An 18,009-nucleotide genomic window follows, 5' to 3' on the forward strand; every position below is an offset into this window, starting at 1 on the left:
TTGCAGTGATATTGAGAAACGAAAACGAAAACGACAAAAAAGAGGACACTGGTCCATCTAGTTGTGGAAGCATTTACAGCGGAAATAACAAATGAGTTTAAATATGTCTCTTGGCTTACCATTACGAAAGCATATCGCCACGCTTCCTTTCGAGAGTCATTACGTTGCCTCCATGCAGGAATCATTTTATATGTAATAAATAACTGCAATCAAGTTGGGTTAGTTTTGTCACTGTCATAAAACATCCACGGAATCAGCTGAAGTTATATTAAGTCGACATTTAAATTCGCATTACTTTAAAGAAGTGTGCTTAAAATGAAGTAGTGTGCTTAACTGTACTTACTGAGTAAATACAATTCCAAGCTCTCCCACCTTATGAGTATCAAACCAACCAATTTCCTGTCTCATAACAGACTGGTAGAAACGCTTCCTGATTCTGTTCATCTGTCTTTCAGCAGCAAGGTTCCAGAATACGAATTCGAAATAAGCACATATGACTGAACCGAGACCGATCATGCAGAAATACAAAGTGTAGTTGTGATTCACCACGTAGGCGAAAAGGTCTTTGTACTGATCTCCGAGCGTAAACGTAACATTTCCACTGAAAACAAAACGAGGTGATGATAGAATAACGTATTTGCAAGTCTTCTTTCTCGGGATGTATGCCCATAATGCGTACAGCTCATAAAGTCGACAACATTTTATTTATATTTTAAGTTTACCTAATGACATTGTATATCAGAAGTCACAATGGTCAAAGTAGATTCTGCCTTCCCCATCCTTTATTTGTACCTGTACATTTTTTTATGCAAACTCTGCGACATGTCAAGTGTCACAAAGAGGCGTATAAAACTAAATTCACCAATACTGTACTTTTATCTATCCCAAACCACGTCCATACTCTCTTCAAAAACACATTTTAAAAATGTGTTGCCATTTTAAGTGGAAACTGACAACTGCCGTTATGACATTTGTTTTGTATATTTACGTGTTCTGTGCCCAAGACATTTTGGGATCATAAGCCAGTAATGTTATACGTGATCCATTAAAAGCGTAGATATAGAGTGTACATTGAAAACATAGGCATGTTCTGTGTGCAAGACATTTTTGGATCATGAGCCAATAATGTTATACGTGATCCGTTAAAAGCGTAGATATAGAGTGTACATCGAAAACATACGCGCATGCACATATAATTGATAGGGGAGAGAAATCTTACCTTTTTTTTCCAAATGCCTACATTTCTATGTTAGTGATGTCGCAACCTAACACCAATATGCTGCTAGATAGGCTAGACGTTTACTATTTGTTAGCCTAGTCATGGCAACTGATTCGGTGAATCGTTTGACTTGTAATCTAAGGGTTTTGGGTTCGATGTCAGTCCAGGTCAGCCCTAGGTGGCTGCATCGGTGTGTCTTTGGGAAGTGACTTTACTCCCATTTCCTCAGCATGGTATAGCCAAAAAGTGCCGTTAAAACCCACAGAAACAAACAAAACTGATTGCTATTCTGGAAGGAACCTATATCAACGATCTGACGTGAACTCCCGTTTTAGTTTAAATTAATGAATCAAATAGCATAATTCTTCCACGACACTAGCAGCCGTTTTCAATACTAAGAAACATCCTCCATAGCCCCCTCCCCCACGGTCTAAATCACCAATGGGTATTTAAAGAATTCCTCGTGTTGTTTTCGGGGGGGGGGGGGGGGGGGCACAGCAAGCAATTCACGTTTGATGCCACTGCAACACTTCTAATTCACCACTTAATTTTAATAGTTTTTATTGATACAGGAATAAGACAAAAATATACGTGCTTCTGTATGTTATAGAAAATCTACTCTCAGATTCAGCTTGCACTGTATGTCGTCAAAAACTCTGTAATGCCTCACCCATGTTAACGAATTTCGATCCTGCATAGTGGATTTTCAATTCATCGTGGGTGTAAAAATATGGACTAAGCTACAGTTATTGAACAATTCAAATCTATGACAGTAATTTAAAATTGCATATTTTTCTTTGTCTTGATTTAAGAATGTGCTACGTAGATTCTGTATTTATATTATTCACATCTTTCAAGTACTAAAACTGAAGTTTATTTAAAATGTATCCTCTGTAAGATAACTCACTTACTTGTCATGCATGAATCTTTTCTTGTAAATATCATTGTAAATGAATCCAGTTGCCACGTCGCCATAAACAATCAGATTGATGGGAAACGCAACGCCGGTTCCAAAGGTGAATATCATTCCAAATATCAAGAACACAATGTCCAAACAGTCTGCATAACGAAACTGAAATGAAAACTAAGTTTATATTAAACGCTGTTTAGACGTGTCTACAACATACGACCGTCCATTTTGTCTGCAGAACGAAACTGAAATGAAAACCCAGTTTATATTTAAAGCTGTTCACACTTGTCTACAACATACGACCGTCCAATATATCTACATAATAAAACTTAAATAAAAACTAAGTTTACATTTATATGCAGTATACGACTTACCCCATCTTCAAATTTTGTGCGAAACTTCCTTCAGTGCACATTATGTTTGCATTCAAAATATTCAATCAAAACATTGTAACAGCAAATAACAACTTTTGCAAGATGGTCACTTGTTATTACTGCAAAGTAATATAACAAACGTTTTAATGTTTAATTTTGTAAATGTCAGCTCGGTGATAAATTTGTAGCCATCACTTTCTTTCAAAGATATAAAATCTGGATGCAATGTAATGAAAGGTACCACACGTGCCAGAGGTATATTCTTCCCCACCTGATACTAATGACGCCATTATTTTATATTATTTAGTATGGGTTTCGTGGCCAACTATATCGATTTTTGTCATTGTTTTCTTTTTCATGTGTTTGTTTTGTTTGCTTTTCATTTGTTCTTCTCTTTTCTAAAACTCAGATAGCTCTTTGCAAAACAATTAAAATGTTTAACAACCGTTATGATGCTTCGATATATTGAAAAGGAACCAATTTGATTTTATTACAATATTAAGGCGAAGGTTATGTCAAATAATAACCTCATTAACAACTGACACTAATACCATTGTAACTATGAGAAACCCAATGCCTTGAATCGTTACATACCAGACTAAAGAATCCGACTGAAGGCGGAGTTTTGTCACCTTTCTCCTTGTCATCCTTATCCACTACTTTTACATCTATCGATGTCAAATCGAGTTCATGCTCCTTCTTTTCCTTTAGCCTCCCAGTGGCATGCTCATTTCGTTCATTTGGTTCTATTTTGATAAAGCTGTCTTTTGCAGCGTTCTTGTGATTCTGCGTGGATAAGCTATTGGCTTCATTTAATGAATATGACTTACTCATTGTCACTTAGAACAGAAAGTATAATAATCACGTTCAGGGTTTGCTTTTTACTGCACAGTCATACTATATACATGTCACAGAAACTGGATTCCAATTGTCTGAAATCTAAGAGAAATTATATTTTAGACAAAGATACCTGATGATCATCTAATGTCGCAGGCAGCGTGATATTATTTTTTGTATTCAATATTTAAAACGTCCATTCATTTCTGTGTAAATATCACATGATGTTTAAATATTAATAGCTATAATATACTCATATTTTTCTAGTTTTCACTATTTTCCGGTTTTGTATCTAAATTGATCTACTTTAAAAATTAAGACAAATTAGTTCTGATCACAAGTTAACAATCTTCATAATTCTCTACATAATACTCAAATGCGCCCGTAAATGAACACTACAAAAGGTAATTCAACGTACTAAACGATCATAGTAATTAAGTATACATACTACACATAATTAAAATTACAATGCCGTAATATTCTGCAAAAATCGATCAAATAACCTACTGACCTTTACGAAGCTTTGTCTTTCCTTACAATTTAACTCTAAGTTTTACGCCAAATTACGAGTGGCTCTCTCGAAGTAACCCTATATTTGCCCAGCAATCTTCCTAGGCGAGACTAAATTTTCGCTTGCTATTTAGAAGTTTTAATTTTGATCGAAATTGTTATCACACCCTCCGTCTCAATTCCGATTGAATTTCGCTTTAATTCGATCCAATCAAACTTAGCGGACAATGTCCTTCTCTCTGTCTGTCAACGTGGAGACGGATGTAGAACACGCCCCGTTGGTCGTGGTTTCTCTAATCTTTGTAACACATAGGTGGGAAGTCGCTCGATTTAACACTTGTGCCGATTCAAGATGTCGGATCGTCGCTGTGGTCACGGTAACCTTGCGTAAATGATTAACTCTAGCCTGCGGCTATGTTCAGACTTAAAACCATGGCTTGTAATAATACGGTTACGAATTGTGCATGAATACAAATATACTAGTTTCATGTTCAGATGAGTAGTTTGAGACTACGTTAAGTAAGATATTTTGCCAAAGAATGTTCTGTATCATTTATATTATGCACAACGTTTGATATGTTTTACGATGTCAGCCATCTTTATTTTGGAGGCATGTTATATATTGGAGGCACCTCCAGTGTGTCATATCATTGGTTTACATTGTTTCAATGCTGTAAATCACACATATAATAGCTTCATGTACAGATGGATATTCTGAGACTATGTTAAGTTCGATGTATTACAAAACAAATGTTCTGTATGATTTATATTATCTACAACGTTAAATGTATTTCACGATGTCCGCCATCTTTGTTTTGGAGGCAATTTATGTACATTCTGTTATATTAATCTATTTATTGACTAGGAATAAAATATGTGAATTATATTATATTGATTGTTTCATGACGTTTTAAGACTAAAATATCTTCCTCTATTTTTCTCATTCAGATTTTTATGTTGTTTGTATACTTAGATAAATAATTTCCTCACATATAAGTAGCTAGTATAAGAAGCCATTATTTCTATAGGGATTTCGTCTGTTATCTGACGACTTTCCAGATACTACCAGTACAATATTGCAACCAATTCAAGGTCTCAATTCAAAGATTGCTGAAGTTTTGAAAGAGGAAGAAATTTTCTAAATATAAGTGAGCTTGCGCCGGGAAATTGAACCGGGGTGAGCACGTTACAGTGGTGGCAACACTGAGGATCCTTCCTGGAAGAAACATCTTTTGATACTTCAAAAGAATGGAAAGGAATATGGCGTCCACAGAGGGATACAGTGGAGACAGCGAATCCGGTGCAGGGAGAATTAATCTCGCGCAGGCCTTTGCTTATGCAGCGGGAACACCAAGTGGGGAAGTGCAATTAAGGATGCCAGCTTCTGATGGTGACCTTGAAACAGAACTGATATGCCAGAGGGAAAACTGTCAAACTTCGGAAGAGATAAGTAAGAAAGGGAAAACTTAAATTATCGATTGGATATGCTACAAAAGGCATATGAGACCTGATAACCAAAATGGTGAGACAACGACTTGATTTTCAGGAGGAGCCGTTGTTTGTGGATCATTCCAGGGGAATTTCTGGTGGTGGTCTAGGAGAAGTATCCCAGACTATGGGAACACGTAAACACAAAAAAACAAACAAAAAATTCATAAAAAAAGATAATGTGATATTGGATAGTATATATGGGGTTTGTTTTTTTCTCCTTCCCTCAGCGTGGGGTGTGTGTGTGTGTGTGTGTGTGTGTGTGTGTGTAGGAGTTCGCGTACGTTTGTGTGGATAGTAGAGTTTGTGTTTGTAAAAATCTGTATGGGTTAGGGTAAGTTTATGTGACTAGTATATTGGTTTTTTTTTCCTCTTCCGGTGTGTGGATAGTCGATATTGGGGTTTTTGATAATAACTATTGGGTTTGTTCTTTGCTCCTTCCCGCGTGTGGATAGTATGTATGGGGTTGTTGTTTTTTTTCTCCTTCCCGTGTGTGGATAGCATATTTAGGGTTTGTTTTTTTCTCCTTCCCGTGTGTGGATAGTATATATGGGGTTGGTTTTTTTTCTCCTTCGCATGTGTGGATAGTATATTTAGGGTTTGGTTTTTTTTCCTTCCCGTGTGTGGATAGTATATTTGGTTTTTTCTATGTCCGAAACGCAACACACTATTAACATCCGGTACCAGACTGTGCATTTACCATATCCGGGTCTGGTTCTGAAAACCTTGATTGGATGCACAAAATCATTACCAATTCGGTACGTCATATGAACACATTTTAAGAACTATTAACTTATTTTTCCGTGTAAGATTAGTTTGGGAAATGGGATTATGTGAGTTAGAGATTATGTGAATTAGGACAAATGGAACACTGAAGTTGATTTTCACATGCAATTTTACACTGAATCTATTGCTGTCATTTCAACATGCTTCATCAAACATATGTTCTGAGAATTGGCAGTTATTATATTACACCATTTTTAGCACTTAATCTTGTGAGAAAACACATACAAGCTTAGAAGTCATATAATAAACTATGTTGACTATTTATATTTGTTTTGTTTTGTGCTTTGTCATCTAAAAAAGAACTTTCGTGGCGATCACGCCATTTCTTGACACTACAATACACTGGAGAGATCTAGTAACTGAAAAAAGCGTGAACTGTCCATCTATTCCATTTTATTTGACCTTGACCATTGACACGTTACAATACCTCATTTGGCGGAGATTGCACAGAATCTCGCAAATGATTTTTGTGAACAATGCTATCTAATGCATACGTACACAATAGTGATAAAAACAAATCTTCATTTTCTAAAACAAAGGAATATGTTGTTCGTCTTGAGACATATTACAGTAAGTTGCACTTAATGGTGAATACCTCATATTATGTGTGTGTAGTTTGGATTTTGAACGAAGCTTTAAAAAAAAATTCAGTCATATGGCTACGGTGTCTGCAGTGTGACAGTTTACAGTGATGTCTAGAACTGGGGCATCAAGTCATGACCCACCCAGTCACATTATCTTGACAGAGGTCGACCAGTTATAGCACTAACCCCTTAATGCTGAGCGCCAGCTTCTAATACCGTTTATATGTCTTTAGTTGAACTCGGACTCTCTAACCACTAAGCCACAGTAGCAGTAATACGTCATCTTCAACGTCATCTTTATTTCATGATGTGTGACTCGTCATAAAGTAATTATAGACTATATGGTATGTACTGTTGGACTAGATCGATGTACAGCTGGATGAGCTTGTGAGATCTTAAACAAGTTACACAGGTCATGGTGGCGTTCTATTTCAGCAATCAGTATAATTTTGGGGAATTAGATGCACCTTTAAAAGGCGATTATTTGCTTTGTTTCACTCGTCGTCAATCTATATTATCTGGAAGGTCATTGTATAGATGCCACGAAAAATTCATACGACTAGATCGATGTTAAATTATGCGTACATTTTAGGACGAAGTAGATCAAGAGTTGTGATTCATTGTATACCGGATTGAAAGTCGTCCTCTGCGATGTACAATTAAAGCGCCAGGTGTTGGAAAAAATTGTACTACCCTGCATTGGCTAAGATTAGACCCGATATATTCTTTTCTTGACCCAGTTTTGTAGCCATTGTAAAAATTCCATTGCAAAAATAAATTCCGTCTGGATTTTTTTTTGTTTGTTGTTTTTTTTTTTTTTTTTTTTTTTTTTTTGTCAATTAAGGTGAAGAGCATTTAAAAACCAGGAATAAAAATACTTTTGTTACTAGTACTTTAGTATTTAATTTTAGAATCACAATTAATATTAAATTAAAGATCAGTAAATACGTCTATATATATATATATATATATATATATATATATATATATATATATATATATATATATGCGAATTCAATTTTAAAAGACTTAAATGCATCCAAACACTTAAACTGCAAGCAGAAAATAATAAATGGTAGTGATCACGAGTTGCGGCGTTTAAGATAGAGACAGAGAGACAGAGAGAGAGAGAGTCACACTGACCTTTGATATAATGCATTAATAAAGAACTCTCTCAGGTAAACATCGCACTTTTATATCACTGTTGTATCTTGTTCGAGACATTTAATGAAATATCAATGATTCCAAAATTAATCTTTATCCTTATTCTTAGGTATCATCTAAAACCGATGGACCACAATACCCTGGCAATAATACTGACGCACACTGCACGTTTCAATTTTACCGGCCCGAATATAGCAATATCGAAAGAGGACAATCACAACGACCACCTTAGAGGAATATGTTTTGATTCATCTCTTCCTAATTGTATCTGCAATTGCTTTTTCAATTTTCATTAATTTATTGCATTATTTTTACTGACATGACTATTTCGTTGTTTTTCCATTTACTTGAACACATTTTTTTTTCTGCTGCCGAGATAGAATTACTCGTGTACGCTTGCGGATCCAAAGCAGTAAAGTGACGTTTATTACCATGGGATACTAAGGTTTCATTCGTACAGTGGATGACGTGAAAAATAATTATCAATAAAGTAATTTTGTTTCATTTGTGCTAAACCTATTACAAAAGAAAATGAATAATATGTCTGTTTTATGTATATATCAAAACAGTTATTGACTGAGTAATATAAAAATACTTGGTCCTCTCTCGTTCATGTTTTGTAGAATGCCTTCGAGCCCAATATTTTCCAAGACTCATTTAATAACCTATGCTTACTTAATATTGCCTTTGTCCTAATGGCGTTATAAGCCAACTCGTGTCATAAGTGGTATCGTTTTGGTGTTTCGCGGCACAACAACACGTGACTGTTATATAGTATCAAGGCAATGGGAGCAAAAATATCTTGCCAAGGGTCACACCATGGTAGCCTACCCAGGCTGTCCCAATAGTAAAATTCGAACCAGCGTCCTGTCAGCTGAGAATCAGGCACGCTAGACTCTGATTCACCGCGGGCCCCCGACTTGATACTATGAGCACATTTTTTTAATGTTCATCAGCGAAACACATATGTATGTAAATTTATGGACCTGTGAATGCATGGGCTTTCATGGAGGACTTTAGTGACGCTGATGATGACAATGTAGGTGACATGGTCATTTTGGCAGAGGGTCACGTGTCAGGTGTCATACAGAAAATGGTATAACTACTGTTAGCAAATTTTACAGCGTAGATGTAAAACACTGGCGAAGCACAAGGGGTTTATGTGACATTAGCGGATATTAACAAGATGAATATCTGACTCATTGAAGTAGAAGAAGAATAAGATGATGATGAAGAAGACAAAATATATATCTGGTTGTTGTTGTTGTTGTTGCTGTTGTTGGAGGGTTTAACGCCATTTTTCAGCACACGATATGCTATACATGGCGGCCAGTATTAATGGTGGAGGAAGAACCCGGGAAAACCCCCGGAAAGAACCACCGACCCACGAGAAGCTACTGGCAAGCTTTCTCACATACTCACGCTGGCTGAATCCGAGACTCGAACCCACGCAGACAGAGGTGAGATGGCAGTGATCCGTAACGGAGAGCCCTTTAGACCACTCGGCCACTCGGGGCCCCTATACATCTGGTAATTCGTGGACTAAATCTCCAACAACTAACAATAATGACCGGCGGGAATTTTCCGTAGCGAACAATTAGACTTTATATCATGCTGGGACGAAATGTGTGAAATACAGTATATCTATAATTATTTATCTTAGGGCTGAAATGCATATACAAACTACGAACAATTCAGTAAAACCGAACAAAGGGTTGGAATTTCCCTTCAACAAAAGATATGACATTAATATATTCGAACCTGGGTAACTGACTATTTGTAGAAGACACGTAAACCCTTTGAACAAATTAGACTGCAGCAGAAAACAGTGACCTCTAATTGCACCTGTTGCTTCCGTGTGAATTAGCACTTTCATTCATTCATTTGTTCTTTCTTTCTCCAACTTTCATCTTTATAGATACTAAAGTGATTAGGACAGGAGATCATATAAATTACATTTAACTAACGTACAAATATACAAAGGTTTGATTACAATAAAAATACACAAATGTGTACCCCTCTAAAATATGTTTAAATCAATTATATTATTTACTGCATAAAAAGTTTCGAAGTTAATTAAAATATAAAATAACAAACAATATCTGTACAAGCTAAAGGTTGGTTGACAAAATTATCACTGTTTTCTGGGATATAAGTGTACAATAAGTTGAACGGTGAAGAAACAAGATTGCTTGGAACCATGATCGGTGTTATGACTCTATGGTTTTGAACTAAGTAGCAGAAGCGAGCGAAAACCAAGTTTTGTACAATTCAACAAACTTAGAATATTGTCAAGCTATGATAGTCTTGAACTGAAAGAATGCTGTTTTTAAAAACAAAATTTAGCTTTCTCTTTTAAAGACTTTACCCTTTTTTCTTGTCTTTTCTTTGGGCTGATATCTAAATACCAACATATCTTGCTCTACATCCAACTGAGACAATTACCCAGATAAACCATTACTGGAGTGTTAACGTGGAATGAATTGCCCATTGAACTTAAACACAAAGACATAATGATCCCATTCAAGAGTGCTCTTAAAACTCACTTATTTCGACTGCAGTAACAAACTTAAAGACCAAATAATGTTTCCTACCTTAAATATTTTCAGCATGTTTTTTATGTTTTCTAATTTCATGGTGTTTGTTTTTTGTAATAATATCATTATATATGTTTTTGTTATGTTATAGGTGTTGTCTAATGTTGTAAAGCGCTTAGAGCTTCTAAAGATTATGCGCTATACAAAGTCCTCATTATTATTATTATTATTATTATTAACGCCAAACAGACGGACATCATCAATCCTTAAGTCGGATGTGCTTTGCAACCGGACCAAAACAATTCCAAAACTACCCTTATCTAATAGACCAAATCTAATGAAGAGGTCGTTCTGTAATCGTGTAATAACCTAACGCGATTAATTTAAAGATGTATGCTGTATTGGCTTGTGCATTTAAATTTGTTAAAAATGTAGCAGTCGAGTCGTCCCTTTCTACATTTTTTTTTTTTTGGGGGGGGAGGAGAATGCTCTTAGAATTTAAAGACAAAAACTTGTTACATTTCAGGCCCATAAACTGCAGTTAAATCAATAAATCATAAAGCTAAATCATAAAGGCGAATATTCATGTTGCTGGAAGGAATTACGACAAAATAAGCATTATATCATGTACTGCCTACTTAATCATAAAGATGTATCCTAAATAGTCCACACCATACGGCACTCTACTTTTTTGGTTGGGGGGAGGCAGTTGTCAGCCGCACAGTGAATGCCTTGTTCACGTGCAAGAATTTTAAAAAATGGGTTTTTTCAGGTGCTAACTCAGAAAGCAAGACAGTAGACAATGTATTTCCTATTGTTTTAAATGAAATGTGATCCATAGGTATTCTGCAGCTTTCACCAATATAAAATAGTAATCTCCTTACTTGTCTCTGATTGGCTGTACACGAGAATAAGCAGGAGAAATGGCAGACCTGAAGTGTGTGAAAACACCGGTAACCAGACCATCCAGATATGAAATGTTCATGTCTTCCCTCGGGATTCTTCTTGAAAGCAGATACGAAATTATACCTCACCCCGATAATGATAATATAGCCACTGGAATGAATGAAAAGCATCTCATTAAATTCAGAGCATAAAGGTATACCACAGACAACTCAGCTACCACCGGATGAGTAGAAAAGACATAAATCCTCTAGTTCACGTTTATCTTGTCGAAACAATGGCGAATATGATCAAGTAAAGGTTTTGGGGGCGCTCACCAGTTATTATGTACTTTTGAGAGAGTAACCTACGTTAGGTGACATTGTTTGCATTTGAAACATGCACAGTAGTGATAATGTTCGCATACCTCTATGCTACTTTTTGATGAAATCTGGCCGACATTTCTTTGGATAATGTACTTGTGGAAATTGTGCATGATCAAAGTACACTGCTAACTAAAATGACTTCTCCCTTGTGCTACAAAAATCAGCATGGATTAATCTAAAGTACACTATCTTAAGAATCTTTTAAAATAGCGAAAATAACTTTTGCCAGACAAGACAATACAGCTTCTGACAGTGCAATGAATGATTTACCAATCGTATAAAATGTAAAAATGTTCTCGGCTCTTTTTACACAATGTATCTCCGAAGTTCAGGAAATTAAAATTACCAAGTGAAGCAAGCAGTTGTTTTTAAGGAGCACATCTGGAGTAAGGCCAAGCCGTATAGTCTATAACCCATATGACACCCATCAATCATACACCACAAAAAGGGAATTAAAGGTTCTTTGAACAATACCTAAGATATACATGTCTTTTTTAAACAGCCAGTATAAACAGTGAGGAAAACCGTGGAAATTCCTTTTCTTTAAAGTTTTAACCCTTTGCAAAATACGAAACTGTAGAGCGCCACTGCAGTCTGATTCAAAATTTGAGATCTACGGCATAACGAAGACCGTGCAATGGTGATTTTGGGTATTCACGTTTGTCTTACTTTTAGCTACCAAAGTGTTACATTATGCATTTTATACTTGAGAGAGATATCGTTAGCAACATGTTCCGAACGACGTTCCTCACATTCAGAAGCGTGAACGCAGAAATTCGAGTGGTGAACCAACATGATAACAGAACATGACATTGTATCGATGCCCATCAGATCTGTTTATTATTGTCGTCTTTCCAGGAAGAAGGTTTTCACAATCATTAGCATCCAACGACTACTTTGATCTGATGCGGGTCTCCGCAAATGAGTCTATTCAGTTGTGATTTGTTTCATGCAACAAATTAGCGCTAAAATTACACATGCATAAACAATTCAAAATTTATTCCATATAACATAACGACCTTGAAAATGTACACTCTGGTAAGATACTATATATCGATATCCTAACCGACCTTTAAAAAAAATGTATTCCTGTTCACTGAAATAAGGTGACATTTGATTGATCAGACATTGGCAGTACACAGCCGACAGGCCGTTCAAGCGCGTGATTCATATGCTTGGAAGCCAAGATCGTTAGGTAAAATGCCAATTTGGGTGTGAACATAATTGTGTTCAAAGCCATTTTCAACACAAGATAGGTTCTACATGGCGGTCATTATATTTGGTGGAAGAAAAACCCGGCAAATCCCAAGAAGAATCACCAAACCACAGGAAACTACCAGCAAATTTTCTCACATACCCACGCTAGTCGAGCCGAGACACGAACCCACGCAGCCAGTTTTACTTAGAAAAATTTAAGCTTTGCAAGATTATACATTTAAATGGATGCTTAAAGCATTTGTTTATCTAAGTATCAGAAATAAAATAGATATAATGTAAGAGTACACATAAAATAAAGGTCACACTGACCTTGTTATCACCGATGGATATATTAATCCGCATGACGCAATTATTATTATTATTACTTTTGTTTTTCTTGGGGGGGGGGGATAATGTTCTTAGATTTTAATGACAAACACTTGTTACATTTCAGACCCATAAACTGCAGTTAAATTAATAAATCATAAAGCTGCTACTTTGATCCGGAAAGGTGAATATTCATGTTGCTGAAAGGAATTACGAAAAAAGTAACCATTACACAATTTACTGCCTACTTAATCATAAGAATGTATCCTAAATAATCCACGCCATACGGCACTGTTCTTTTTTTTCGAGGGTGGGGGAGGACTAGTATTTACTGTACATCGCTGTTTTCAGACGTACAGTGGATACCTTGTTTATGTGCAAGACTTGAAATAAATTGGGTTCTTTTCAAGTGCATCTGTACAGATTCAACGTGGTTTATTTTGTTTGTGTTCATTTGAGAGCTAACTAAGAAAGGAGGGCAGTAGGCAATGTATTTTCCTATTGTTTTTTGACGATATGTGATCCATTCGTATACTGCAGCTTTCATCAATATAAAATATTGATCTCTTTGCTTGTCTCTGACTGGCTGTACAAAGGAACAGTCATTTAAGCAGTAGAAATGCCATATGTTCAAGTAAGGGTTTTGGGGGCGCTCACCAGTTATTATGTACTTTCGAGAGAGTGACTTATGTAATGCGAAGTTGTTTGCTTTTGAAACATGCACAATAGAGAGAATGTTGGCATACCTTTATGCTACTTTGATGCATTGTGGCTTACATTTATTTGGATATTGTACTTGTGGGAACTGTACATGATTTAAGTACACTGCTAACTAAAATAACTGTTCCCATGTCCTCAAAAAATCAGCCTGAACTAGTCTAAAGTACACTATCTTTAGCAGCTATTAAAATAGAGAAAATTAGTTTTGCCAGACTAGACAATACAGCGTCTGAAAGTGAAATTAATGAATTACCTACCATATAAAATGTAATAAAAAGAGTTATCTGATCTTTTTTTAAACAATTTACGTCTGAGGAAACCCGTGGAAATTATTTTTCTTTAAAATTCTAACCCTCCCTATGCAAAATACAAAACTGTAGAGCGCCACTGCAGTCTGATTCAAAAAACGAAATCTACGACATAACGGAGACCATGCAATGGTGACTTTGGGAATTCACGGTTCTCTATTTTTTAGCTACCAAAGGGTTGCATTTCGCATTTTATACTTGAGAGAAATATCGTTCGCAACATGTTCCGAATGACGTCCCTCACATTCAGAAGCGTGAACGCAGAAATTCGATTGATGAATCAACATGATAACAGAACATGACATTGTATCGATGCCCATCAGATCTGTTTATTATTGTTGTCTTTCCAGGAAGAGGGTTTTCACAATTATTAGCATCCAACGACTACTTTGATCTGATGCGGGTCTCCGCATATGAGTCTATTTAGTTCTGATTTGTTTCATGCAACAAGTTAACCCTAAAATTACACATGCATGAACAATTAAAAATGTATTCCATATAACATAACGACCTTGAAAATGTGCACTCGGGCAAGACACTATCTATCGACATCCTTACTGTGTTCAACGCCAATTTTCAGCACAAAATAGGTTCTACATGGCGTTCGGTATATTTGGTGGAAGAAAAACCCTGCAAATCCCAAAAAGAATCACCAAACCACAGGAAACTACCAGCAAATTTTCTCACATACCCACGCTAGTCGAGTCGAGACACGAATCCACGCTAGTCGAGTCGAGACACGAATCCACGCGGAGAGAAGTGAGAAATCACTGATCTGTAAAGGCGAGCGCCTTGGACCATTAAACCACGCGGAATTCCACTAGAGTTTACAATATCAGACAAAAATTAATAACACCTAAATATAATTACATATAATTTTATGAAAAACTTATTTCTTTAATTGAGACGTGTGCTTTTGTTGAGAAGAATTGTAAAATTATAAGCAGCAGAGGGGGTGAACAGACCGAAACTAAAATAGTACTGAATAGACAAAAACAGTTTCGGTTTACTTATTTCGACGATAAACCTTTCCATGTAGACCATAAAATAAAAAAAAATATCCCTGAACGTCGAATAATTTCTCTCGGAGAGACTCTTTGACGACCCGGGAAATGCAATAACATCCTCCCGCTGACGTTCTTGGTTTACTTTAATAAATCTGAAACTATTTCCGTGCGGGGTCGTCATTGACACGGTCGGTCGGTCCAGCCCCCCCCCCCCTCTGCTGCTCTGGGAAATGAGTTTCCAAGGAAAAACATTTTTATGTTAACGGAATTAAATCATTGATAAATAAATAATGGCAAATATCGGAGAAGCACTTACAACTAGATTGGCACGACAACGACTAGCCGCGATTAAAAAATTTCTTCCGGTTCGTGATTCCGTCAAAGAAAAATTAAAAGCAAGACAAGAAGCGCGAGTTGAGTTTGCAACATCTGCGGAGGAATTATTTAAGCCTATTACAGCAGCTACTGGTGAAGTTAAAACTGCAATTGTAGGAAAACCTGATCCTGCTGACCCTACCAAATCAAAACGAGGGCTACTTCAAGCAATAGAAGAACTTAAACAGCAACAGGCAGATGCAGGTGCCGCAGCTGATCCAGGTGCCGCCGGAGTAGTGACAGTTGCTAAGGAAACATTTATTAATAAATTTACCGAAGATGGTATTACTGAAATAAAAAATATTCCGCTTACTAACATAGATGAGCTTAGGGAATTTTCTACCTGGATTGTCTTAAATTATCCTAACCGGCAAGATTTTCTAAAACCAGGAGCTGGCTCGGGTATGACTCAAGATGAGTGGCGGGATTATGTTTATAAAGTAAACCGAGGCATTTCTCGAATAGCTAAAATTGATGATACCTATAATTTTATAAAAACTGGCGTAATTGGGGTTAATAAGGAACTAAGAGACCAACGAATGAAGGCAAAGGAAAAGGAAAAGCAGGCAAAAATACAGGAAAGGGAAATGAAAAAGCAGGCAAAAATACAGGAAAGGGAAATGAAAAAGCAGGCAAAAATACCGGCGAAGAAAACACAAGCTCTAAAACAGACCCCGCAAATGACACTGCCCGATCCAGTGCCTGAATTTTTATCGCGTGAACAAATGGGCGCTAGCGCTCCCGATGACGATGATGATTTTACCACTTCTGTTTCGTCGCCGCCGCAAACTCGGCTGTCGTCTCCCGAACAAATAGGAGAATTAATCATGAAAAAAGATAAACTGATAAGGGAACAGCTCGATCTTTCAATAAATAAACAAAAAAACAGAGGAACTGGACCAAAGCAATCCGGAAAATAAGGCTAAGCACAAAGCCGCAATTGCTGCATATTATAAAAATAAAAAAGAAATTAAAGCAATAAACAAAAAAATTGCTGAATTAAAACAACAAGAAAAAGAGAAAACAGGCAGCGGATACGACCACATCTGTCCTGATAACGTCGTCAACGATGTGTCCAGACTAGAAGTTCTCATCGAAGGAAGACGTGCCGGAAACAACTCTCCGGAAATTATAAATGAAGCCGCAGATATCTGTCAGCGACTATTTCAGCGTGGTCTTATGGATATAAGTACATACCGGGGGCTCATTGATGAACTCGCGGATGGTTACTACAGCGACTAGCAAATTTAGTTAGAGAAATAATAATTAAATAAATGATCGTGCACAATTCTCAACCTAGACACGCTAGCGTGTTACCAGTCCGCGTAGTGAACTCGCGATTACCAGTCTACAGAGCAACCTACGGAGATGGTCTCGGCGATACAGTTACTGGTTTGTTTTCAAGAATAGCCCCTAAGGTGTTACCGATTGCAAAACAATTGTCGATGAAAGCTATTGATGTTGTCAAGGATAAAGCCCTTGGATCTGTTGGTGATCTCGCCGGGAAGGCATTCGCGTCAATCAAGGATAGACTGTTACGGTTAACTCGTAGATTAAAAAAACCACCACCGGTGAAACTGGCCAGTACTGAACTTATGCCCGCGGATGTCGGTAAAGTAATAAATCAGGCTGCCAATCAAAAACTTGCAGAGCTTGTAACCCAAACACCCGAACAAATAAATACAAGCCTGATATCAGGAAGCGGATTTCGTTTTAGAAGACGATAATTTTATATAAAATGTTTAAACCTATATCTGATCCAGCGTTCGACATGGATGCACCAACACTAAAAGATGAGTCCGTGCGCGATTATCAGTATTATTCTTATGAGGCAACAGTACCTAATCAACGCGGACGAATTGAATTACGAGTCCAGGATACAAGTAGATATTTCCTGCCCGCTGAAGCATTTCTTGAAGTCACGGGTGAACTTGTAACAGATGTTGCCGCTAATACAGCATACGGAGCTAATGTTCGAGTTGGTTTTGTTAACAACGGTATCATGGCGCTGTTCAAAAGTGCTTCATACAGCATTGACGGAAGAGAAATTGAAATAATTCAGGATAATGTTGACGTTGCTACAACAATCCTGGGATTAGCGAGATACTCAGATGATTACACTAGATCAGCTGGTCCGACTATGATGTTCGCTAAGGATAATTCTGATCATCCTGAACACAGATCTGTTATTCCGGTCCAAACAGCACAAGGCACTGCTGCAGACCCGCAACCGGCTGGATTTGCGGCCAGGCCAGGTGCTGCATTTCCAATATTAAGGCCTAGTCCAGATTACAATTTAGGTTTTGCTACGCGTAAATTAATGTTATCAGGTGACCGTAGGAGATTTTCATGCGCAATTCCACTGTCTCACATCTTTGGATTTTGCAGACATGTCAGA

At 36.9% G+C, this 18,009-nt stretch overlaps 1 protein-coding gene across 6 annotated transcripts in view; it reads right to left on the reverse strand.

Annotated features, from left to right (window-relative positions):
* The window catches only part of LOC149780959 (ATP-dependent translocase ABCB1-like), a 91,244-nt gene that overhangs the window by 45,428 nt on the left and 27,807 nt on the right, over positions 1 to 18,009 (reverse strand). For 3 of the 6 annotated variants that reach the window (XM_089938063.1, XM_089938061.1, XM_089938065.1), the window contains exons 2-4: positions 3,098 to 3,442; positions 2,131 to 2,291; positions 344 to 601 (exon numbers count right to left, since the gene is read on the reverse strand). In XM_089938063.1, coding sequence (XP_089794189.1) covers positions 344 to 601; positions 2,131 to 2,291; positions 3,098 to 3,337 — 659 coding nt within the window. In that variant the 5' untranslated portion in view covers positions 3,338 to 3,442. Of the gene's footprint in view, positions 1 to 343; positions 602 to 2,130; positions 2,292 to 3,097; positions 3,443 to 11,293; positions 11,466 to 18,009 lie in introns of all 6 variants that reach the window. The other 3 variants (XM_089938066.1, XM_089938060.1, XM_089938062.1) reach the window with 2 other exon arrangements.

The sequence above is a fragment of the Sinohyriopsis cumingii genome, chromosome 16 (assembly GCF_028554795.1).
Source record: "Sinohyriopsis cumingii isolate HCF-2022 chromosome 16, ASM2855479v2, whole genome shotgun sequence".
Taxonomy (NCBI): domain Eukaryota; kingdom Metazoa; phylum Mollusca; class Bivalvia; order Unionida; family Unionidae; genus Sinohyriopsis; species Sinohyriopsis cumingii.